The 18759-nt window shown below is 44.6% G+C and overlaps 1 protein-coding gene across 2 annotated transcripts in view; it reads left to right on the forward strand.

Annotated features, from left to right (window-relative positions):
• The first annotated feature begins 15560 nt into the window (after positions 1–15560).
• Positions 15561–18759, forward strand: part of SOX10 (SRY-box transcription factor 10) — a 32095-nt gene continuing 28896 nt past the window's right edge. For both annotated transcript variants that reach the window (XM_053258039.1, XM_053258040.1), the window contains exons 1-2: positions 15561–15738; positions 16688–17139. In XM_053258039.1, coding sequence (XP_053114014.1) covers positions 16730–17139 — 410 coding nt within the window. In that variant the 5' untranslated portion in view covers positions 15561–15738; positions 16688–16729. The remainder of the gene's footprint in view (positions 15739–16687; positions 17140–18759) is intronic.

Genomic DNA, 18759 nt, shown 5'->3' on the forward strand with positions numbered 1-18759 from the left:
TAAGGTAAAGAAGCAGGGGCCTTGAGAACTTAGCACCTAGACTGCAGAGTGAGCAGACACACAGCTCTCCTGAACATCAGCTTCTCCACAGTGGCGAGTTGTATTTATTCTCAAATTATCCTATTTTTAGCAAAATATGCATATTTTGCTAAATACCAATTAATACAAATTTTAAGCAAATTATTATGCAAAGTGGATACTTTGCATAAGAAAGCCAGTGTGGTGTAGTGGTTAGAGTGCTGGACTAGGACCGGGGAGACCCGAGTTCAAATCCCCATTCAGCCATGATACTAGCTGGGTGACTCTAGGCCAGTCACTTCTCTCTCAGCCTAGCCTACTTCACAGGGTTGTTGTGAAAGAGAAACTTAAGTATGTAGTACACTGCTCTGGGCTCCTTGGAGGAAGAGCGGGATATAAATGTAATAATAATAATAATAATAATAATAATAATAATACTTTGTTGGCAAATAACACCAACTATTTCAAGTTTGAGGGGGATGGACTTTGCCTTTTTTTCACCATCTGGACCAGGCAGCCCTAGCAATATACTATTCATTGCACACAAGTTGCAGGAGAGTAAGGCAGGAGAGGGGAGTCTACAGTCTTCTCCTGCTTGTGGGCTTCCCAGCTGCTATCTGGCGGCTCACTGTGGAACACAGAACAGTCAGGGGCAGAGACACCGTTGGGCAAATGGGTTCAAAGAACCAGGGCTGCTGCCCCCAGAGACTTGCAGCCCCAGACACACACCCCGCATCTGACATTGGATGCGGGGGCATTATTTTGCTCCCAATCAGGGCTGTGCAGCCCCATTTGGGGCCAAAATTGGCCCGTGCTGCATTGGCAGCGTGGCCGGAGTGACTCTCCCTGCCTTTTAAAAGCAGGGAGAGCCACTCCTGGCCTTGCTGCCAATGCAGCAGGGCTGATCTCCCTCCCAAACGGGGCCACGGGGCCCCGTTTGGGAGGGAGACCACGCCCCCGCATCTGACGTCAGATTCGGGGGAGTAGCTAGCTGCCCCTCCTGTGTCTGACATAAGGTGTGGGGGCGGGGCCAGGGGCAGGGGCAGGGGGTGGTGGCCAAACATAGGCCTCCCTCCACCACTGAGAACAGTGTACTGGAGAAGGCCTCAGCCTGCCCTGATCACAGCAAGCAGCCATGCTTCTAGACTGGGTTAAAAGCTTCTAGAAGTTTTGTAACCCATCTTTCTCTGCAAAGGCAAGAAAACATTTGTTAGAGTGGTTAGAGTGCTGGGCTAGGACCGGGGAGACCCGAGTTCAAATCCCCATTCAGCCATGAAACTAGCTGGGTGACTCTGGGCCAGTCACTCTTCTCTCAGCCTACTTCACAGGGTTGTTGTGAGGAGAAACCAAAGTATGTAGTACACCGCTCTGGGCTCCTTGGAGGAAGAGCGGGATATAGATAGATAGATAGATAGATAGATAGATAGATAGATAGATAGATAATAAACTAGAATTACTCCTGGAGGCTGTTCTCACGACCAGCCTAACCCCTCCTGAGCTGTTCCAGGCAGGGTTAGGCTGGTCGTGAGAAGCGGCAGGATCCTCACGGACCCCTCTGCTCCCCGCCCGCCTAACCCCCTTAATGAATCCGTTACTGGATATCATGCTACTCCTTGGGCTGCGTGTAGCCTGTGGTGTCACAGGGCGCACAGAGTGCCTGTCTAAGGAGGGAAACCCCAATGCAATGTGTGTGCCACGCATTTCATTGAGGGATGCCTGGAGGCTGGAACAAGAAGTTGCAGCCCTGGATCCCTCTGCCCTGCTCTGTGCATCTCAGAGCTGCATGGAACAGGGCTGCCTGTGTGGGTGCATGGGAGGCACACCGAAGAGGACCTGCTTAGTTGTCTGGGGGAAGCTAAGGTGAAAGCAGCCTCCCCCCTGTGCTCTCCCTGCCCACCCAGGGCAATCGTGTGAATCTCCCCCTGTTGTGGTTGCTTCATGAAGACAGTTTACAGTTTATGTGGGTTTTTATTTGTTATACATAACAATACTCTGTTATAACTGTTAATGAAAACAGTTCACCGTTTTAAACAATTTTTGTTTTGTTTTTGTTTGGATTTTTGTTATCAATGATAAGGAAGCCTGCTTACTGTTTTAACCATGTGCATCTGTAATGATTTTATTAAAGACATTGATTTAGAAAATTGCAATTTCTGTTGACTTTTGCACTACTGCAGTATAAGTACCTTAGGCTGAAAATTGTTTTAAAATAATATAGGTCCATATAACCTGGACCACCCACACTTTTGTGACACCCCCCCCCCCCCCGATTATTAGACTGGTTATGGGCCTGTTGCAAGATGCACCTCTTCTGACTGGCCTTTGTATTGTTTGCAGGATGATGACTGGTCTGAAGGTTTCTCTGAAGATGGACCACCATCTTCTAGTTGGTAGATCTTGTATTTTAGCAGGGGGGTGGGTTGTGTGTGTGTACATTGCTTTGACACACACACACACACACATACGCACACACACACACACAACCCTCTTGCTAAAATACAATGAGGCTATTCCCACGATCAGCTGAATTCGGGCTAGGGGAGCCTAGCCCGATTTCAGCTGATCGTGGGAGCCACCAGGCTTGCAGGCAAGCCCGGTTGCCTCCCAGCGGTTAACCCACCAAACAACCCCTCCCCTTAAACTGAGTTTGTGGAGCAAGCACAAAAAACCCGGTTTTTTTAAATCATGAGTAGCCGTGGCACGGCTCTATGGCACAGCTACTCATGAGTAGACCCCCGGAGGGGAGGTGCAAAGCTGCCTCCCGGCTCCAGGGGTCTCTCCAGTATTGCTCGCGCAGGGCATACTGGAGCTTCCGGGGGGCGCGCAGCCCCTGATCCTCCAAGCCCCTGCCGGCTCCGTCACAGAGCCGGCAGTCGTGTGGGCAGCCGCCCAGAGCAGACTGGCTGGTCGTCTGCGAGGAGAGCAGGCTTAGCCCACTCTCCTCGCAAACCCCATAGAGGCTCTTCCCTGTGATCGTGAGAAGAGCCTCAATATCTACCAACTAGAAGATGGTAGTCCACACTGTACATTGCTTTGAACCACCTTAAGAGACACAGTGGGGGAATGCTTGACTAATAACCAGAAGGTTGCCGGTTTGAATCCCCACTGGTATGTTTCCCAACTCCTATATCTGGCAGCAGAGATATAGGAAGGAAGATGCTGAATGTCATCATCTCATACAGCGCGGGAGGAGGCAATGGCAAACCCCTCCTGTATTCTACCAAAGAAAACCACAGGGCTCTGTGATCGCCAGGAATTGACACCAACTCGACAGCACACTTTACATTGCTTTGAGCTGTGGAGAAGTGGCTATGAAATGGCTAAAATTTCTTTCTTATGTTGAATTATCTTCCTAGTCTCCCCACATTTACCTTTCTTATCTTCCCCAGTGTTCTCTCTTGTAACCTCCTAACACCTCTACCATTCTTATCCTAAAATCTCCCACTTTTTCAACTGTCAACTTTTCCCCTCTTGTACTTTCTTACCCATCTCAGAACATTTGCACTCTTCCACTGATTTAATGCTCCAAGCTATTTTTATAATCACATGTCTCCATGGCTGGAGATAATTTATCCTACTCAGACAATCCTATTGAGACTTTATAGAATTGACTGATTGGTTTAAAATACATTTAACAAAATTTCCAGGGCATTTCAGTAATAAAAATAGAGAATAATATAGTGGTTGGAGTGGAAGACTTGGAACAGGGAGTCCCAAGTTAAAATCCCCAGGTGAACCTCATAGGTTGCCCTTGGGCCAGTCACTGTCACTCAGCCTAACCTTCCCCACAAGACTTCTCTGAGGATAAAGTAGAAGGGAGAACAATATAGAGGGGAGAATGCTGGAACCCTTTGAAGGAAGGTGGGATATAAATGTAACAAACAAACAAATGAATAAATCTTCACCAGTTGCCAAAAGAACATCAAATTTGGGGCATCGCCAGGAAGTTTCTCACACTGGCCTTTCAAAGCCCTTTAACTCACATCTCCTCCAGAATGGAGGGGGTGTGTTCACATATTGGCTAGATATACCCTGAAGTCCCTGCAAGTTATTGGGGAGCAGTTCAAACACAATTCGGGTTTTTCACTGTGTGTTAGAATGCAGCCTGATCTATGTCTGGGGTTAAAAAAAAATCACGATTTGTGTTGCTTTTGTGGGACATAGAGTTCGCAATAAAGCCTCCCTTTAAACTCACAGTAAAGCCTGCTGTATGTAAAAGTCCATGGGGAGGGGCATTCCACAAACAGCGTGCCACCACTAAAAAGGCACCCACCTCACTGCAAGGATGGGGGGTGGGGCAAGAAATAGAAGGAAAGAAGATTCTTGGTTTTTTGGAAAGTCAGTTTCCAGAGACTGATAGACAGAACAGGCTGATGTCACAATGACATGCTGCACATCTCACAAAAAGGCCTCCATGCGAACATGTTATCCACTTATGACTGTACATGGATCACCAGTAAAAGCTTTGTCATCATGTATTTTCATCTTTGTGACATCTCCACATTAGCGCCAGTCCTTTCCAGGAAACCCGGGGCATTGACATGGGGGATCCTGCACACCAAAAAGTCAGGACAAGGTGCTTTAGGATTGGCCTTACAACTGATTAAAGCCTTTGTCTCAGAGCATGCTCATGGAGGTGGTTGGCAGCCTCGCTCTGGGCCACCCCAGCACCCCCCAAGTGCAGTTATGGGGCTGCTGAAACCTCCATTCTTCCCTATGGAGAAAAACCTTAAAGCCACTTGTGGGGTGCTGGGGTGGCCTAGAGTGAGTAGTGGTCTAGTGCAAAGAGGGTGCCAACCACCCCCATGGATTGCTAACCCATGGGGTACTGGGTTTTGTTGTTTCTGAAGTGTTCTAAGTGTAGATTCTTTGGTAGCATATAAGATTTTCAATGACAAACCATGAATCCACTCTCATCTGCTAACCTTAAAGACACATAAACTTCAAAAATCACTTAAAAATCAGCCCTTTGCCCAATTCCTTTCAAATAATTCTGATAGCTTCCTGGCCCCCCTTGGTCACTACCACCCACCACACTCTGCTCTTGGACACCCCTTTGCCCCCAACGTGAAGCTATACATTTGCTGACACCTCCATGCTTCTTTATGGAGAAAAACCTTAAAGACGCATAAACTTCAAAAATCACTTAAAAATCAGCCCTTTGCCCCATTATTTTCAAATAATTCTGATAGCTTCCTTGCCCACCATGGGAACTACCACCTACCACACTCCACTCTAGGACACCCCTTTCTCCCCGACGTGAAGCTATACATTTGCTGCAATCCTCATTATTCTCTATGAGGAATTCCAAAATACTTTTAAAACTCACCAATAATCAGAGGAGTGTCCGATTGCCTTGGAACTTTGTGGATAGTAGGCACCCCTGGTTGTATACCACCCACCCCACTTTCGTGCCCCTAGGTGCTCCATAATAGGGGATATGGGCTGGTTCTGGTCCCATTATACAATATGAGAAAAATAATTAAAAATATTTCAAATATTCTTAAAAAATCATAGGGGTGTCCAATTGCTTCAGGGTTTGCATGGTTGTTGGCACCCATGGGTGCTCCACAATAAGGAATAATGGGCTGGTTCAAGTCCCATTATGCCCTATGAGAAAAAAATAAAAATATTTTTCAAAAATTCATAAAAAATTGTACGAGTGTCCGATTGCTTTGGGGTTTGGGTGGCAGGTACCCCTGGGTGTCAGCTACCATCCTACCAATTTTTGGATGTCCAAACCAGTTCAAACCAGTTCAAATTGAACCACCCCCTGTTCGGTTCGAATTCGAACCTGCAGCTCGAACCTGATGGCTGGTTTGGTTCAAATTCGAACCTTCAAACCACTCTGGTTCGAATTCGAACCGGTTTGCACATCCCTACCGCTGGCGAGTTCATTTTGAAAAGCTTTTGGGGCAGCAGGATACCTCCCTGCCACCCCTTCCCCCAGTCGTCGGCAAAAGGCTTCAAAAAGCCTTTTGCGCATGCGCACGTCGCGCGCGCACGTCATGTCCCCCAAAACCCCCATATCAGCAAACCTTTCAGCAACAACAACAAAAAAATGTTTGTTTTTAAGAGCATCAAAATGGTTCCAGTCTCTAAAATGGCAGTTGGAAGTGACACTGGAAGTCATTTCCGGCCACTTCACAACCCCAAATAGGCAAATGTTAGCCTATTTCTTTCCTTCTTCAATTGATCTGATGTCACAGGCAAAGTGCAGTAGCTGTAGTAACAGTTATAGAATGTCCCCACATGCACAGAGACCCAAACTGAGCTGCAGCTGGCCTGGGCTGTTGCTTGCAAAGCCGGCAGGGGGCTTGAAGGAGTCCCTGCCATCACCATGCACCACCTCCGCTGCTTATCTCCACCACCTCCACACTTCTCCACCACCTCCATGCTTCTCCACCCCTCCACCACCTCCTCTAAAGATATGGAGGCTGACGGAGGCTGCTTTCTTTAGCTACCCTCACACCCACACCGCCTTTACCATTACAGTTAGGGTTGCCCTTTACTTCTCAAGGGGAATCCTCGAGGATTCCTCTTTATAAGTATACCCAAGCTGGCCTTCAAACCAGCTTAGTCCGGTTCAATCGCTGAATCAAACCGGGCCTGGTTCGGCCAAGCCCAAAGCCAAGCCTGGCGAGATCGGTTCGAATCCGGTATGGATTCAAGCCAAGCCAGTTGAATGGCTGGCTCATACACCCCTGTGTGCAACCTGTTGCACAACTTCTTGCACAATCTCTTGCACAGGTATATACACAAGTGCTACTGTGGGTGTTACCTGAGGTGTGCAGGTGTAATATACTGCAATAAAGCAATTAAAATATTAAGGAAGCTACCATTCTCTGCACATTTACTGGGGAATAAATCCTATTGAATTAAATAGGGCTTGCTGTTATGCAAGACAAGAATATATGAAGTTGTTGTATCCTGACTCAGACTATTGATCGATCTGTATCAGTACTGTCTACTCTACTCTGTCCAGCAACAGCTTTCCAGGGTTTCAAACAGGGGCCTTTCCTAACTGGCTGGAGATGCCAGGGGTTGAATCTGGCACCTCCTGCATCCAAAGCATGTGCTATAGCACTGAGCTACATCCCCATCAAGCTGTTAAGCCCTTTATCTCAGATTATATTAGTGGCCCCTTAATACTTATGAAACAGGAAGAGAGCAGAGGCTGCAACTGCCAACTTTTTCTGGCATGGTTCCTTCGCTTTCAACAGCTGCATGGTGTGCAGAAGTTCAGTAGGTGAAGCTTTCCCCATCACGGCATCGGCATAATATAAAAAGCGCCACTTGCTGATCTTTGGCTTGTCATGCAGCTGTTAAAGGCACAGGAGCTCTGCCAGGAAAAAAAAATTGGCAACTCTAATCCTGAGTGAGGTCTTTTTTCCTCTCTGGACAGTCTAAGGTACAACAAAGGAATGGCATGTCCCTTCACATTTGGAAATTATAAGAGACAGCTCACAGTTTTTAAAGAGATCGCTAACTTTTCATAAGAGATAGCTGACAGATTTTAAAAGGGCTGCTAAGATGCATTTATTCGTCCAGGCTTTTAATTGGATTTACAGGACTAATAATTGTTTTAGATTGTTTTAAAATTTTAATTTTGTTTTAATCTGTGGTGTTTAAACTTCCCAGAGGCCTGAGTATAGGGTGGTATATAAATGCGCTAAATAATAAACAAATAAATATCCAGGAGATATCCAGCTATAAAAGATATCCAAGAGAAATCCACATTTTGAAATTATAAGAGATATCCTCCAGGTACAGTTTTTCTTACCTCATTGTTGCAGAGAGGAGAAGCGCCTAGTAGAACCCTCCTTTCTATGCAACTACTAAATTTAATTACTATGAGAATTTTGTTGTTGATGAAAAGCAGTATATAAAAATTGATGATGATGATAAAACCACCAATGCTACTGATACATTCTGCTAACACAGTTCTGGCAATTGTGTGGCCAGTATGGATTCTCAACAACCTCCTCTTCCCCTGAAAGTCCTCTGTGCAATAGTAAAATATGTCCCTGAGCATCATACAGCCCCCAGGGACATATTTTCAGGTGGTGCAAGGCACCTTTGGAGGAAGGAGGCACTTCTGGAGGAAGGAGAGATCAGCAAAAATTGCTCCCCCCACTTCTGCGTGATAATCTCTGCTGAGCTCAGGAATCGCTGGCGAGGAAGCTTCTTCCCAGTGCTCAGTCGCTTGGTTAGTGGGGATGTTGGCTAATCATCATCATCATCATCATCATGGCTGACATAATGATAAAAGTTATTCAAACAAAGTAGTTCCACTGAAATTAAAAGGACAAGTTAGGCATTACCTAACTTAAGTGGGACTATTAAAGTGGGACTATATTGAGCCATTTTTCTCATAATGCATAATAATAATAGTAATAATAATAGTAACAACAACCCCCCCCAAAAAAATTCAGCCATCCCAGGTCCTTGGGAAGGACTCGATGTCTGGATAAAACAAACCAGTCAATAACACCTGTCTGACTGTGTAAACAAGAAATAATAATAATAATTATTATTATTCCAGTATTATTCCCCTGGAAAACTTCCACTGGAACTTTTGCAAGAATTACAAATTGCCAGCAAGTAAGGATTGGTGGAATCATCCAAATGAGAAGGTCACAGTAAATGAGGAGGCAAAAATCCTTTGGGATGTTTGAATACAAACTGATGGGCATTTAGCGCACAATATGCCGGATCCAACAGTCATCGAGAAGAATCGGGTTCTGATAACTGATATTGTAATCCCAGGGGATAGACGAATCAACAAAAAACAATTGGAGAAAATAACTAAATACAAGGACCTTCAGATTGAAACTGAGCTGTGCTGGAAAAAGAAAACAGTAGTGGTGCCAATAGTTGTTGGTGACCTTGGTGCAGCACCAAAAGAACTTGAACACCATCTTGACACCTTGGGCATCGATAAAATTGCAACAAATCAACTCCAGAAGGCCACACTACTTGGGACAACATGAATACTACAATGCTATCTTTAATTTTTCTTTAGTTATCCTAGACTCTTGGAAAGGGCCCAATAATTAAAGTACCAAATCCAGTCAATAACATCAGGTAGATTGTGTGTAAATATGATGATGATGATGATGATGATGATGATGATGATGGATAGGAACCCTCTCACACGGTCCAGACCCAGTAACCCTAGTTCATGCAGCAAACTCTTCTGTCAGCTGATGTCACATTTTCCTACTGTTTGACCGTGCGTAATCCCATATGCCTGAGGAAATATATCGGCCTTCCCATTCTTTCTTTTTCATCTAGAGGTCAGCAGGAACCTGCACCTGGGTATGGGAGGGCGAACTGCATGCCTCTCTTCTCTTCCATTGTTTCCCACTTGGCTCTTCCCCCACCCTAAGTTGAATATTAGCCTGCCATCAGAACAATCACGCCAGTGTTTCCAAGGCATGCTGGTATCCCAGTGGGACCAAGAGACAACCCCCTTTCCCCTCCCTGAGGCTGTTCCTCAGTCTGGAGTTTCTTCCATCTCTCATACTGAACTAAAGATGAGCCTCTTTGACAAGGGAAGGTCGGCTCTTTGCATCTGAGTTTATGTGATACAATTACATTGTCTAAAGTGTGCTATGGAGGTTAATTATTCCCTTGTGTAGAACGTTACCAAACTCTATTTGTTTCTTGTTAATTGATGGGTTGTAGGAGTTCGTGGAACAGTCCCAAAGGATCCTGGCTTAAAATTCCAAACAACAACCCCCCACCCCATTCACATACAGACCAGATTTCTCTATGTGACCCACCAGATTTTTTGAAGGAAACACTGAATGAATTTGTACTCAGTGATTAGGTGTTCTAATGTATACACAGCATGGTGTATACATGTATAGCAGTGTTGGATTAATAAGGCACAGTCAGTAGTTAGAAGGATTTAGATACCGGCATGGTTGTCTGCAGGACTTTTTCTGGGGCAAGGCAGGGGAAAATTGCAATCCTATACCCACCTACCTGAGAGTAAATCCCATTGAATTTATTGGGACTGGCTTAGTCTAGAGGGAGCAAGTACCTCCTCTTACCACCACTTCTGGATGCCCATGGATACAGGTAATAGTGGAGGTGTAGCTACTGTCATTTCTCCTAGTGCCCCTCCTCAAACAGGAGTTTCATGATGATGAAATATTGGCTACTCATAAAATGACTTCTGGAAATTTTGTGGAATACTTATTCCAGATTGAGTTATTTACATACCTTTTTCAGGAACAATCCTATGAGCTAATGAAAAATATAGGATCCTGTTTCTCTGGGAAAATGCCATATGTTGTTGTACACCGCCAAGAGCTTCTGCATGGGGTGGTTTATAAATGTAATAAACAAACAAACAAACAAACAAAGATAACCTATTTGCATGGAACATTTCTAGTGTATATGCTCAAGTAATGCCATTGATCTTATAGGGAAATTGAAGGTTAGTGGATGGAGGAAATCGCAGCTCTTGAGTTGTTTTGCACTAACCATTCCTTATTGACCTGAATTTTGGCACATCGGAGAGCCAAGTGTCTTACAGCTACAAGCAAAAAATAAAAATGCAAGACACAGAACCACAATCCCCAATATCTATACAGGCCCTTTTTCATTTATTATCCATAACTTCAATCAGTTCAATTGGCCAAGTATGATGCCTGCAAATTTTCACCAAGGGAACCGACAGCACTTTTTAGGGACGGTAGCTTTTCATGGGGAAAATGGCACATGGGAAAGGGTCAATCTCAACCTGCGCTGCAGTCCTGATCTTATTCCCCACCCCCATAGCTGCCATTATTTCTTTAAAAAAAAACAAAAAAAACTTGCAAAAGCTTCTAAAGTTGGATCTTTATTGTCATGCTTTGTTTGACCATGGGAGAGGCTAGAACATTGGCTTTTATAGCTATCTGTACACATTTTTACATAGAAAGTGGCCAACATGTTCCACAGGATGACATTGGTGGTTTTGACAACCCCACACCACGCTCCAAGCACCAGTAGTCTTGTGCAAGAATGGAAGAGCGCAAATACTTAAAGTAGCACGTCCACACTTCAGGAGAACTACTTCTCCTGAAATTCAGGTGCACTACTTTAACTATTTGCACTCTTCCATTCTTGCACAAGACTACTGGTGTTTGCTTAGGAGCCCGCAGCAGTGTGCATGGCTCAGAATCACTTCCATTACACTGTAGAACATGTTGGCCAGTATCTGCAGTTGATTTTGTCAACTTATATCCCTGGTAGAAATCATGCCTGTAGTTTGATATCTGGTAGTGGTGGATGCAGAGAGAGGATGGAGCTCCTGTGCATCCTATTCCAGGGCAAAGGGATTCATGGAGCAATTAGGCAGGAAGTTAAACAACTACTTCTCCCTCTGGATTTTCCAAAGCTAGAAGCATGGGTTCTGAGTTATCATCTGTAACAGGACACGAGCCTCAGAAAAACTACACACATTCCTCATTATTGATTGATTGCATCCATCCATCCACCCACCCACCCATCTTTATGCCCTCTTTTTGCAAATATTTTACTTAGCACTAGTTAGTGATCAAGCCATTACAAAGCAATTGGAGATGGAAGTTTTGTCCCAGATATGTAATGAACTCACTTTCACTATTAATATATGTGAGTGGTCTGAAATGGGGCCTTCAGCTTCTTGCAGGGTGAACTCAATGTAGTCAAATTAGTGTGCTGAAAATATAACTTGAAATATCAGTATAAGTATTCAGCGTGTGCTCAGCTCACAAGCCAAACACATTTATTGCTCCATTGAAACACACATGAATTTATTAGCTCTATTCCAGTGATCTTTACTATTTTCCAAAAAAGCGTCAGTGTGAGAGCCATTTCCCACTGTGCTGACCTCCACACAGTACTAGGGATGTGCACAAACTAGTCCGTGCACTCTTGGGAGGCGAAGGGAGGTTCTTTGAAGAGGCAGGGAGGGCCCCCTTACCTGCCCACTGCTTCCCCTCCCACCGGTGCACTCACCAAAACTGCTTCCCCTCCCACCGGTGCACTCACCAAAACTGCTGGCACGGGCCTGCAGCATAACTCCTTTTGTGAGGAACTCCCCACCTCTGAACCAGCTCAAACACTGGACTTTCAAACCGGTTCAGCACTCCATAAAAGGAGTTTCTTTCTTTTGAACTGTTTCGTGCACATCCCTACACAATACTGTCCTTTTCTCAATCCTGGGAGGGCCCTTTAAGAGAAATTGATCTTTCTCTTAAGAGATCTAGGAGGAAAGCATGACACTTCCTAGCACTCTGTGCATGCTTTCCACAATAGTGCAGGGGCTCAAGAGGGCTCAGTTTCCCTTAAAGGAGCCACCCGCCCCTGGCACTGGGCAAAGCACAGCACTGGATGGTGAGAATGGTTGTTTCCACATGATGCCATGGAGACTGTGCAGAGTATTCAGCTTTGGTCAAAGTGTCACACGGATCTAATAAACAGTCAGGGAACTGCACACTGCCCTATTCAGACATTAGGCTGTACCTATGTTCAGAGGTTTGTACACATGTACATGTTTTTTGTGCGATTAACTGTACCTACATTCATTTTAAAGAAACTGGATACAGGAGGACCTTGTTAATCATGGGTACAGCATTCGCGGTTTCGCGATCATGGGTACAGCATTCGCAGTTTCAAATAATTTGTGCCTGACCTCAGCGTATGCGGGAGGGGGAATGGGGGGAGGATTAAATCCAAATATTTGTGGGTTGGGGTTGACTGGAAATGGCCTCTGAGGTGATTTCCAGCCACCATTTTGAGCACTGGAGCCATTTTGTGGCTTTTTTGGCTGGAAAATGGGGCAAAAATGCAATTTTTGGCTGATTTGGGGTACAGTTTTCACTCGTGGGCATGGTAGGGCACCTCTGGGGGTCATTTGGGGCAATTGGGGTGATTTGGGGGAAGGGGGGACTATGATTATCGGCCAATTTTCTGCAGTCCGAAACCTAACACCACCACCCCCATTCCCATATCCATAATACACCAGTTTCTGTGGATTCGCTATTTGTGGGCCCTCTCAGAATTGAACCCCTGTGAATAATGGGGTTCTCCTGTATAGGCCCCCTGAAATGCAGAATACCGATGGAAAGTGTACTCTTAGAACATAAGAACAGACTTGCTGGATCAGGCCCAAGGCCAATCCAGTCCAGCATCCTGTTTCACACAGTGGCCCACCAGATGCCGCTGGAAGCCACAGGCAGGAGTTGAGGGCATGCCCTCTCTCCAGCTGTTACTCCCCTGTAACTGGTACTCAGAGGCATTCTGCCTTTGAGGCTGGAGGTGGCCTATAGCCCTCCAACTAGTAGCCGATGATAGAACTCTCCTCCATGAAGTTATCCAATCCTCTCTTAAAGCCATCCAGGTTGTTGGCTGTCACCACATCTTGTGGCAGAGAATTCTACAAGCTGACCATGTGTTGTGTGAAAAAGTACTTCTGTTTGTTGGTCCTAGATTTCCTGGCAATCAATTTCATGGGATGACCCCTGGTTCTAGTGTGATGTGAGAGGGAGAAGAATTGCTCTTTATCCACTTTCTCCACACCGTGCATGATTTTATAGGCCTCTACCATGTTTCCCCGCAGTTGTCTTTTTTCTAAAGTAAACAGCCCCAGGTGTTGTAGCCTTGCCTCATAAGAAAGGTGCTCTAGGCCCCTAGTCATTTTGGTTGCCCTCTTCTGCACCTTTTCCAGTTCTACAATGTCCTTTTTTAGATGCGGTGACCAGAATTGTACGCAGTATTCCAAGTGTGGCCGCACCATAGTTTTATATAAGGGCATTATAATATTAGCCGTTTTATTTTCATTCCCCTTCCTAATGATCCTTAGCATGGAATTGGCCTTTTTCACAGCTGCCACACACTGAGTCGACACTTTCAACAAGCTGTCCACCACGACCCCAAGATCCCTCTCCAAGAGGTCAGCAATTTCACATTTGAGTTCTTTGAGGACTCTTGGATGGATGCCATCCGGCCCTGGTGATTTGTTAGTTGTACCGTTGTACCTGCATTCAACGTGTGAATGTGAATAGCTGTAGTTGTGTACAAATCTGTGCCTGTGTACAGTGTATGAGTGTTGAACGTAACCTATGAATTGAGTTGGGGTTACTGAGTCAGATGGTTGGTCTATTCAGTTCATTATTGTCTATCTTTGCTTCCTGGCAGCAGCTCTCCTAGCTCTCTCTCAGTCCTGTTTGAAGACCCAAAAGATAGAACCTGGGATCTGTACCATACAAAGAACAGGCTCCACCACAGTGAAGCACAGCCCACATGATTTAAGCAATCGAGTGGATTCCATAGCCACTGAGGCGTGATCGACACCCACAGCAGAATGAGGTGAAAATAAGGTGGGAAGGTCCTGCGTTGGTTGGATGCATTGTAACCCATCAGACAGCCGCTGTGGGCTCACATTTCTGAATGCTGTCCATGAAAAAAATAAAAATAAATAAATCCCTGCAAACAGAGGTTAGTTCAGCAGGGAGTGGGCTGGGCCAGAACCTTTTATCTTGATGTTGTAGCTTTACTTTCCTTGCAGGATTTTTTGTTTAAAGTGATCATTCACACCCCTGCACTCCGAAGAAGTACAATCCACTCTACCACCTCTTTCCACTGCATGCGTAAACCAGGCCTAATATAGGTCCCGCTCTGTAGTTCCAGGATTCCAGGCAGCAAACCTTTAACTTTCTTAATTACATCCCTCCCACCCTCAGATGTTGTAACATGGGATACTACAACCCTCAGGAAGATCGTTTGGGTGCTATGTTTATGCGGCAGTGGTGGCATCTGGCAATGCACAGAAGTTCATCTTTAAGAGCATGACTCTTTCTAGAATATTCTGTATAATTTATAGAATATTCTATACGATTTGTGGAAGCCGAAAATGCCTATCCTGAGGATTCACAGAAGTGGCAAGCAAAGATGCTATCATCATTCTATTCCCCCTTAGGTGCAGAAGTTTTATCTGTTGAGTTGGTAAGGGAGTGAAAGCCCAGGAAGAAGACATACAAGTTCAGAATTCACATATTATGTAAGTTTGACACTGAAGATGCTTCCATCTAGCTGTACCCACGTGCTAATTGACATGTGTGATGATTGCACTTCCAGTTTTTTCAGTATGTGGGATGCCCTGGCAGATTGTACCGTGTATATACACAGCCAAAAGCTCGAGTGTGCAACTTTCACATGCATTGCCAGTCATGTACATATAGATTGTTCATTTTGTGTAGGAGTTTTGCAGTGTGTGATGCAGCCCTTGAACACAGCCCTCTCTCAGGCTGAAGTAGGCAGCCAGGGCCTAAAAATGTTTAATGATAATCAGTATAAAATAAATTAAATAAAAGTCGATTGCAATGACCTCTGAAAAAGCCTCTATCTGAACAAGTGTTAGTTTGAGATGGGGGCTGAAAATGAGGTGGAGGGGGTGTCTAAGAATCTCCTGCCTGCATACAATGAATGTATTTGGGCTATAAAGAGCTCTTAGCTCCACCCTCTGCCTTTCCCTCCCCCAATGTTAAGCAGCAAACCAGTCAGAGAGATATTCATCCAGGGTATTAGGAAAAACCAAGCCTCCCCCTAGGAATGGCACTTGTCTGAGAGTTCCCTTAGCACAGAGCTCCTGAAAGCCACCAGGCTTGTGAGAGGAGAACAGAGGGGCTATTAGGATACAGATTACAGCTCTCTCAGGATTTGCCAGACAGACCAGCCGACGTAAGTTTTCCTACCTGAGCTTGGTAACTCACTCTGTCTCTCCCTTCTTTTTTTCAATCTCTGACAGCTCTCTCCTTCAGTTTCTTCATCAGACAAAAGTTATTGCGGTTCTCTTCAAATTAGCTTGGAAAGAATAGTTGCAAGTTTAAAAGCCAGGCAACTTTATTTATTTGTTTGTTTGTTTTGCTAATTTCATTTAAGTAGGGAAATGGTGGTGGTGCGACTTTATTTTTCAGCATTGCTTCCCTGAGATTGGGTAATAGCTGGCAGAAATTATTAAGAGGTGAGAGAGGTGAGAAGTGATGGCGAATCAAAGCTTCAAATGTTCTAGGAGTTTTAAATATGTACATGTATGATTTTTGTTTTATTTTTAAAAAAATGTTCAGAGCAGGAAGAGAATATGGAGCCAAAATATTTCCAGCCATGACACCTTTTACCTGGGCTGCGTGAAGCTGCATAGTGTGCTAGGGACGCATTCCGAATTTACTTCTTACGCAATCTTAAGGCATTTTTATTTTGATCCTTTAATACAGGGTAAAATCACTAATTTCTGTTCCACTGCTTATATCCTTGACTTGAATCTCTAAATACGTTTAGATTAGAAACTGTCGAACCCATGCATATTTACAATGTGGAAGGAGAAATGAGAAAGTGGAGTTTGTCTCCCTCCAAGATCTCCCAATCTTTGTTTGTGGCCAACGTGATTGCCAAAAGATAGGTTCTTCTATCAAAAACCTGATAGCACATGTTGGAAGTTTCTTGTTCATTAGAATCTCCTCTCTGCTCACTTTTTATCACAGATTTTGCCGGTCCCTCAAACGACAGTATGTGTATGGCAGCATATTTCCCTGGTCTTTATTAAGTATCTGCTGGCTCTTTGCCAGATTACTGGGAGATTTTAGACACTTTTTGCGCGAATGTTCACATTTATTATTGTTGTTGGTTCCAGTTTGAATACCTGATTTCTAAGGAGTAAAACAAAGAAGGAAAAATGACAGAAGATCAAGGCCTTTCCGAGGTGGAGATGAGTCCTGTGGGTTCTGAAGGCCATCATTGCCTCTCGCCAGGACCTTCCATGGCATCGGACGCCAACTCTCATCTTGCCAGCCCCAGCAGTAGCGAGATGGGGAAGGTGAAGAAGGAGCAGCAGGACTCAGAGGCGGACGACGATAAGTTCCCTGTGTGCATCCGGGAGGCGGTGAGCCAGGTACTGAGCGGCTACGACTGGACCCTGGTGCCCATGCCAGTGCGGGTCAATGGAAGCAGCAAGAGCAAGCCCCATGTCAAGCGACCCATGAATGCCTTCATGGTGTGGGCACAAGCTGCCCGGAGGAAGCTGGCAGACCAGTATCCTCACCTCCACAATGCAGAGCTTAGTAAGACGCTTGGGAAGCTCTGGAGGTAAGAATGGTGGGGAAACCACATAAGATGATGGCAAGCTGGGGCAAGCAGGAAAGAGACAGAGGGATCAGGAGGCATTGATTTAATGGGTTTACCTGTATGCCTTATGATGATAAAGGAAAAGCAAGTGCCAAGGAAATGAGGAACAGACAAATAGCTGATAGAATGAAGCACGGAAGGAGCTTTTTGTTTTGACTGTGCACTGCCAGTATAAAAGTTAGTCCATGTTTTGATTTTTCAGAACTCTGTTATACCATTTCAAGGCCCTCTTTCTCTTGGTCACTAAAGTCTCACAAGTCTGTTTTCAGAATCTACACCTCCATCGCTTGACTTCCTGCATTCTGTCTGTCTTCCTTCTTGAGCCTCTTTGAAAACTTTGTTCCATCAAACCAGAAAGTATGGAGAGGGTTTTAGCATTGGATGGATGATTCTTACAAATATGACAATTCTGAAGTCTCATAAAATTAGCAATCTTAGAATGGGAAAAGCATGGCAAATATAATGGCAATAGATAAGTGGTTTCTCGGTTGAGGGAAAACTAATATGATTTTCGTTCTGGGTAGCAAAACAACAAAATCATTATTTTAAAATTTTGTTTTCAATTCATGATTTTAAACCAATCTCATTATTTGTGGAAATTCCAGTTTTGAACATTTGGCATTTGAAATCCTGTAGAAATGGAGTAAATAGTGTTACAATTAAATAAAATGAGACCTAGCCAATCTGTTTTACTTTTGGCCTCCTAAAATGCATTTGGACCCAAGTCTTCAAGGTGGAGTAGGCTACCAATTGGGGAGATCGGCTATGGTTAGGGGAAAAAAAAAAGGAGGCCCAGGCCATTACAGACCATTCTTTTACTGTCCGGCCACAGACATCAATAGCTGGTGACTCCCTATCTGAAAGTGTTTGGATCTGGAATTTGGCAACAGAGAAATCTAGGCACAGACAAGGGCTAAACAAGAGTTGTGAAAAAGCTAATGGAGAGATAAGGAACTGCAATTAAAAGATAAGAGACCTTATACTGCCACAGAGCCACGGACCTTTTGTATGAATGTGCTGATCGGACTGTGAGAACATAGGAGTTTTTTTGTTTTGTTTTCAGAACTGTTACACCATACATAATAGAAACAAGCCAGGTTCCACTCAAATATCGAGTAGGCACATGACATTCCTCACTCATGTGCATTCATATACTTACGTTGCAATCCTATGCACATGTACCTGGGAGTAAGCCCTATTCAACTTAGTAGGGCCTAAGAACATGCATAGGATCAAGCAGTGTGTTTTCATCAAATCTTTCTGTAATATCAATTTATTGTGCTCTTCCTACTCATCTGTTAAATGGGATCCAAGCAGCATTCCTCAAGGAAGCACTTCTGTTTCAGATACATTTGTCCAATATTCAAAACATATTATATTGCTACTGGAGAAAGTTGTTGTTGTTGTTGTTGTTGTTAACTTTAATTGGCAGGACTATTGCAATTAGGAGAGCTGTCTAGATGATAGTTGTGAGAATGTCATGAACACCTATTGGACCATTCCCATGACATCATTAATTATGACAGACAAAACTCCCCCCACACACACACACCCATGTCCATGCCAGGCTGTGGTCCTAAT

The sequence above is a fragment of the Hemicordylus capensis genome, chromosome 5, assembly GCF_027244095.1.
Source record: "Hemicordylus capensis ecotype Gifberg chromosome 5, rHemCap1.1.pri, whole genome shotgun sequence".
NCBI lineage: Eukaryota > Metazoa > Chordata > Lepidosauria > Squamata > Cordylidae > Hemicordylus > Hemicordylus capensis.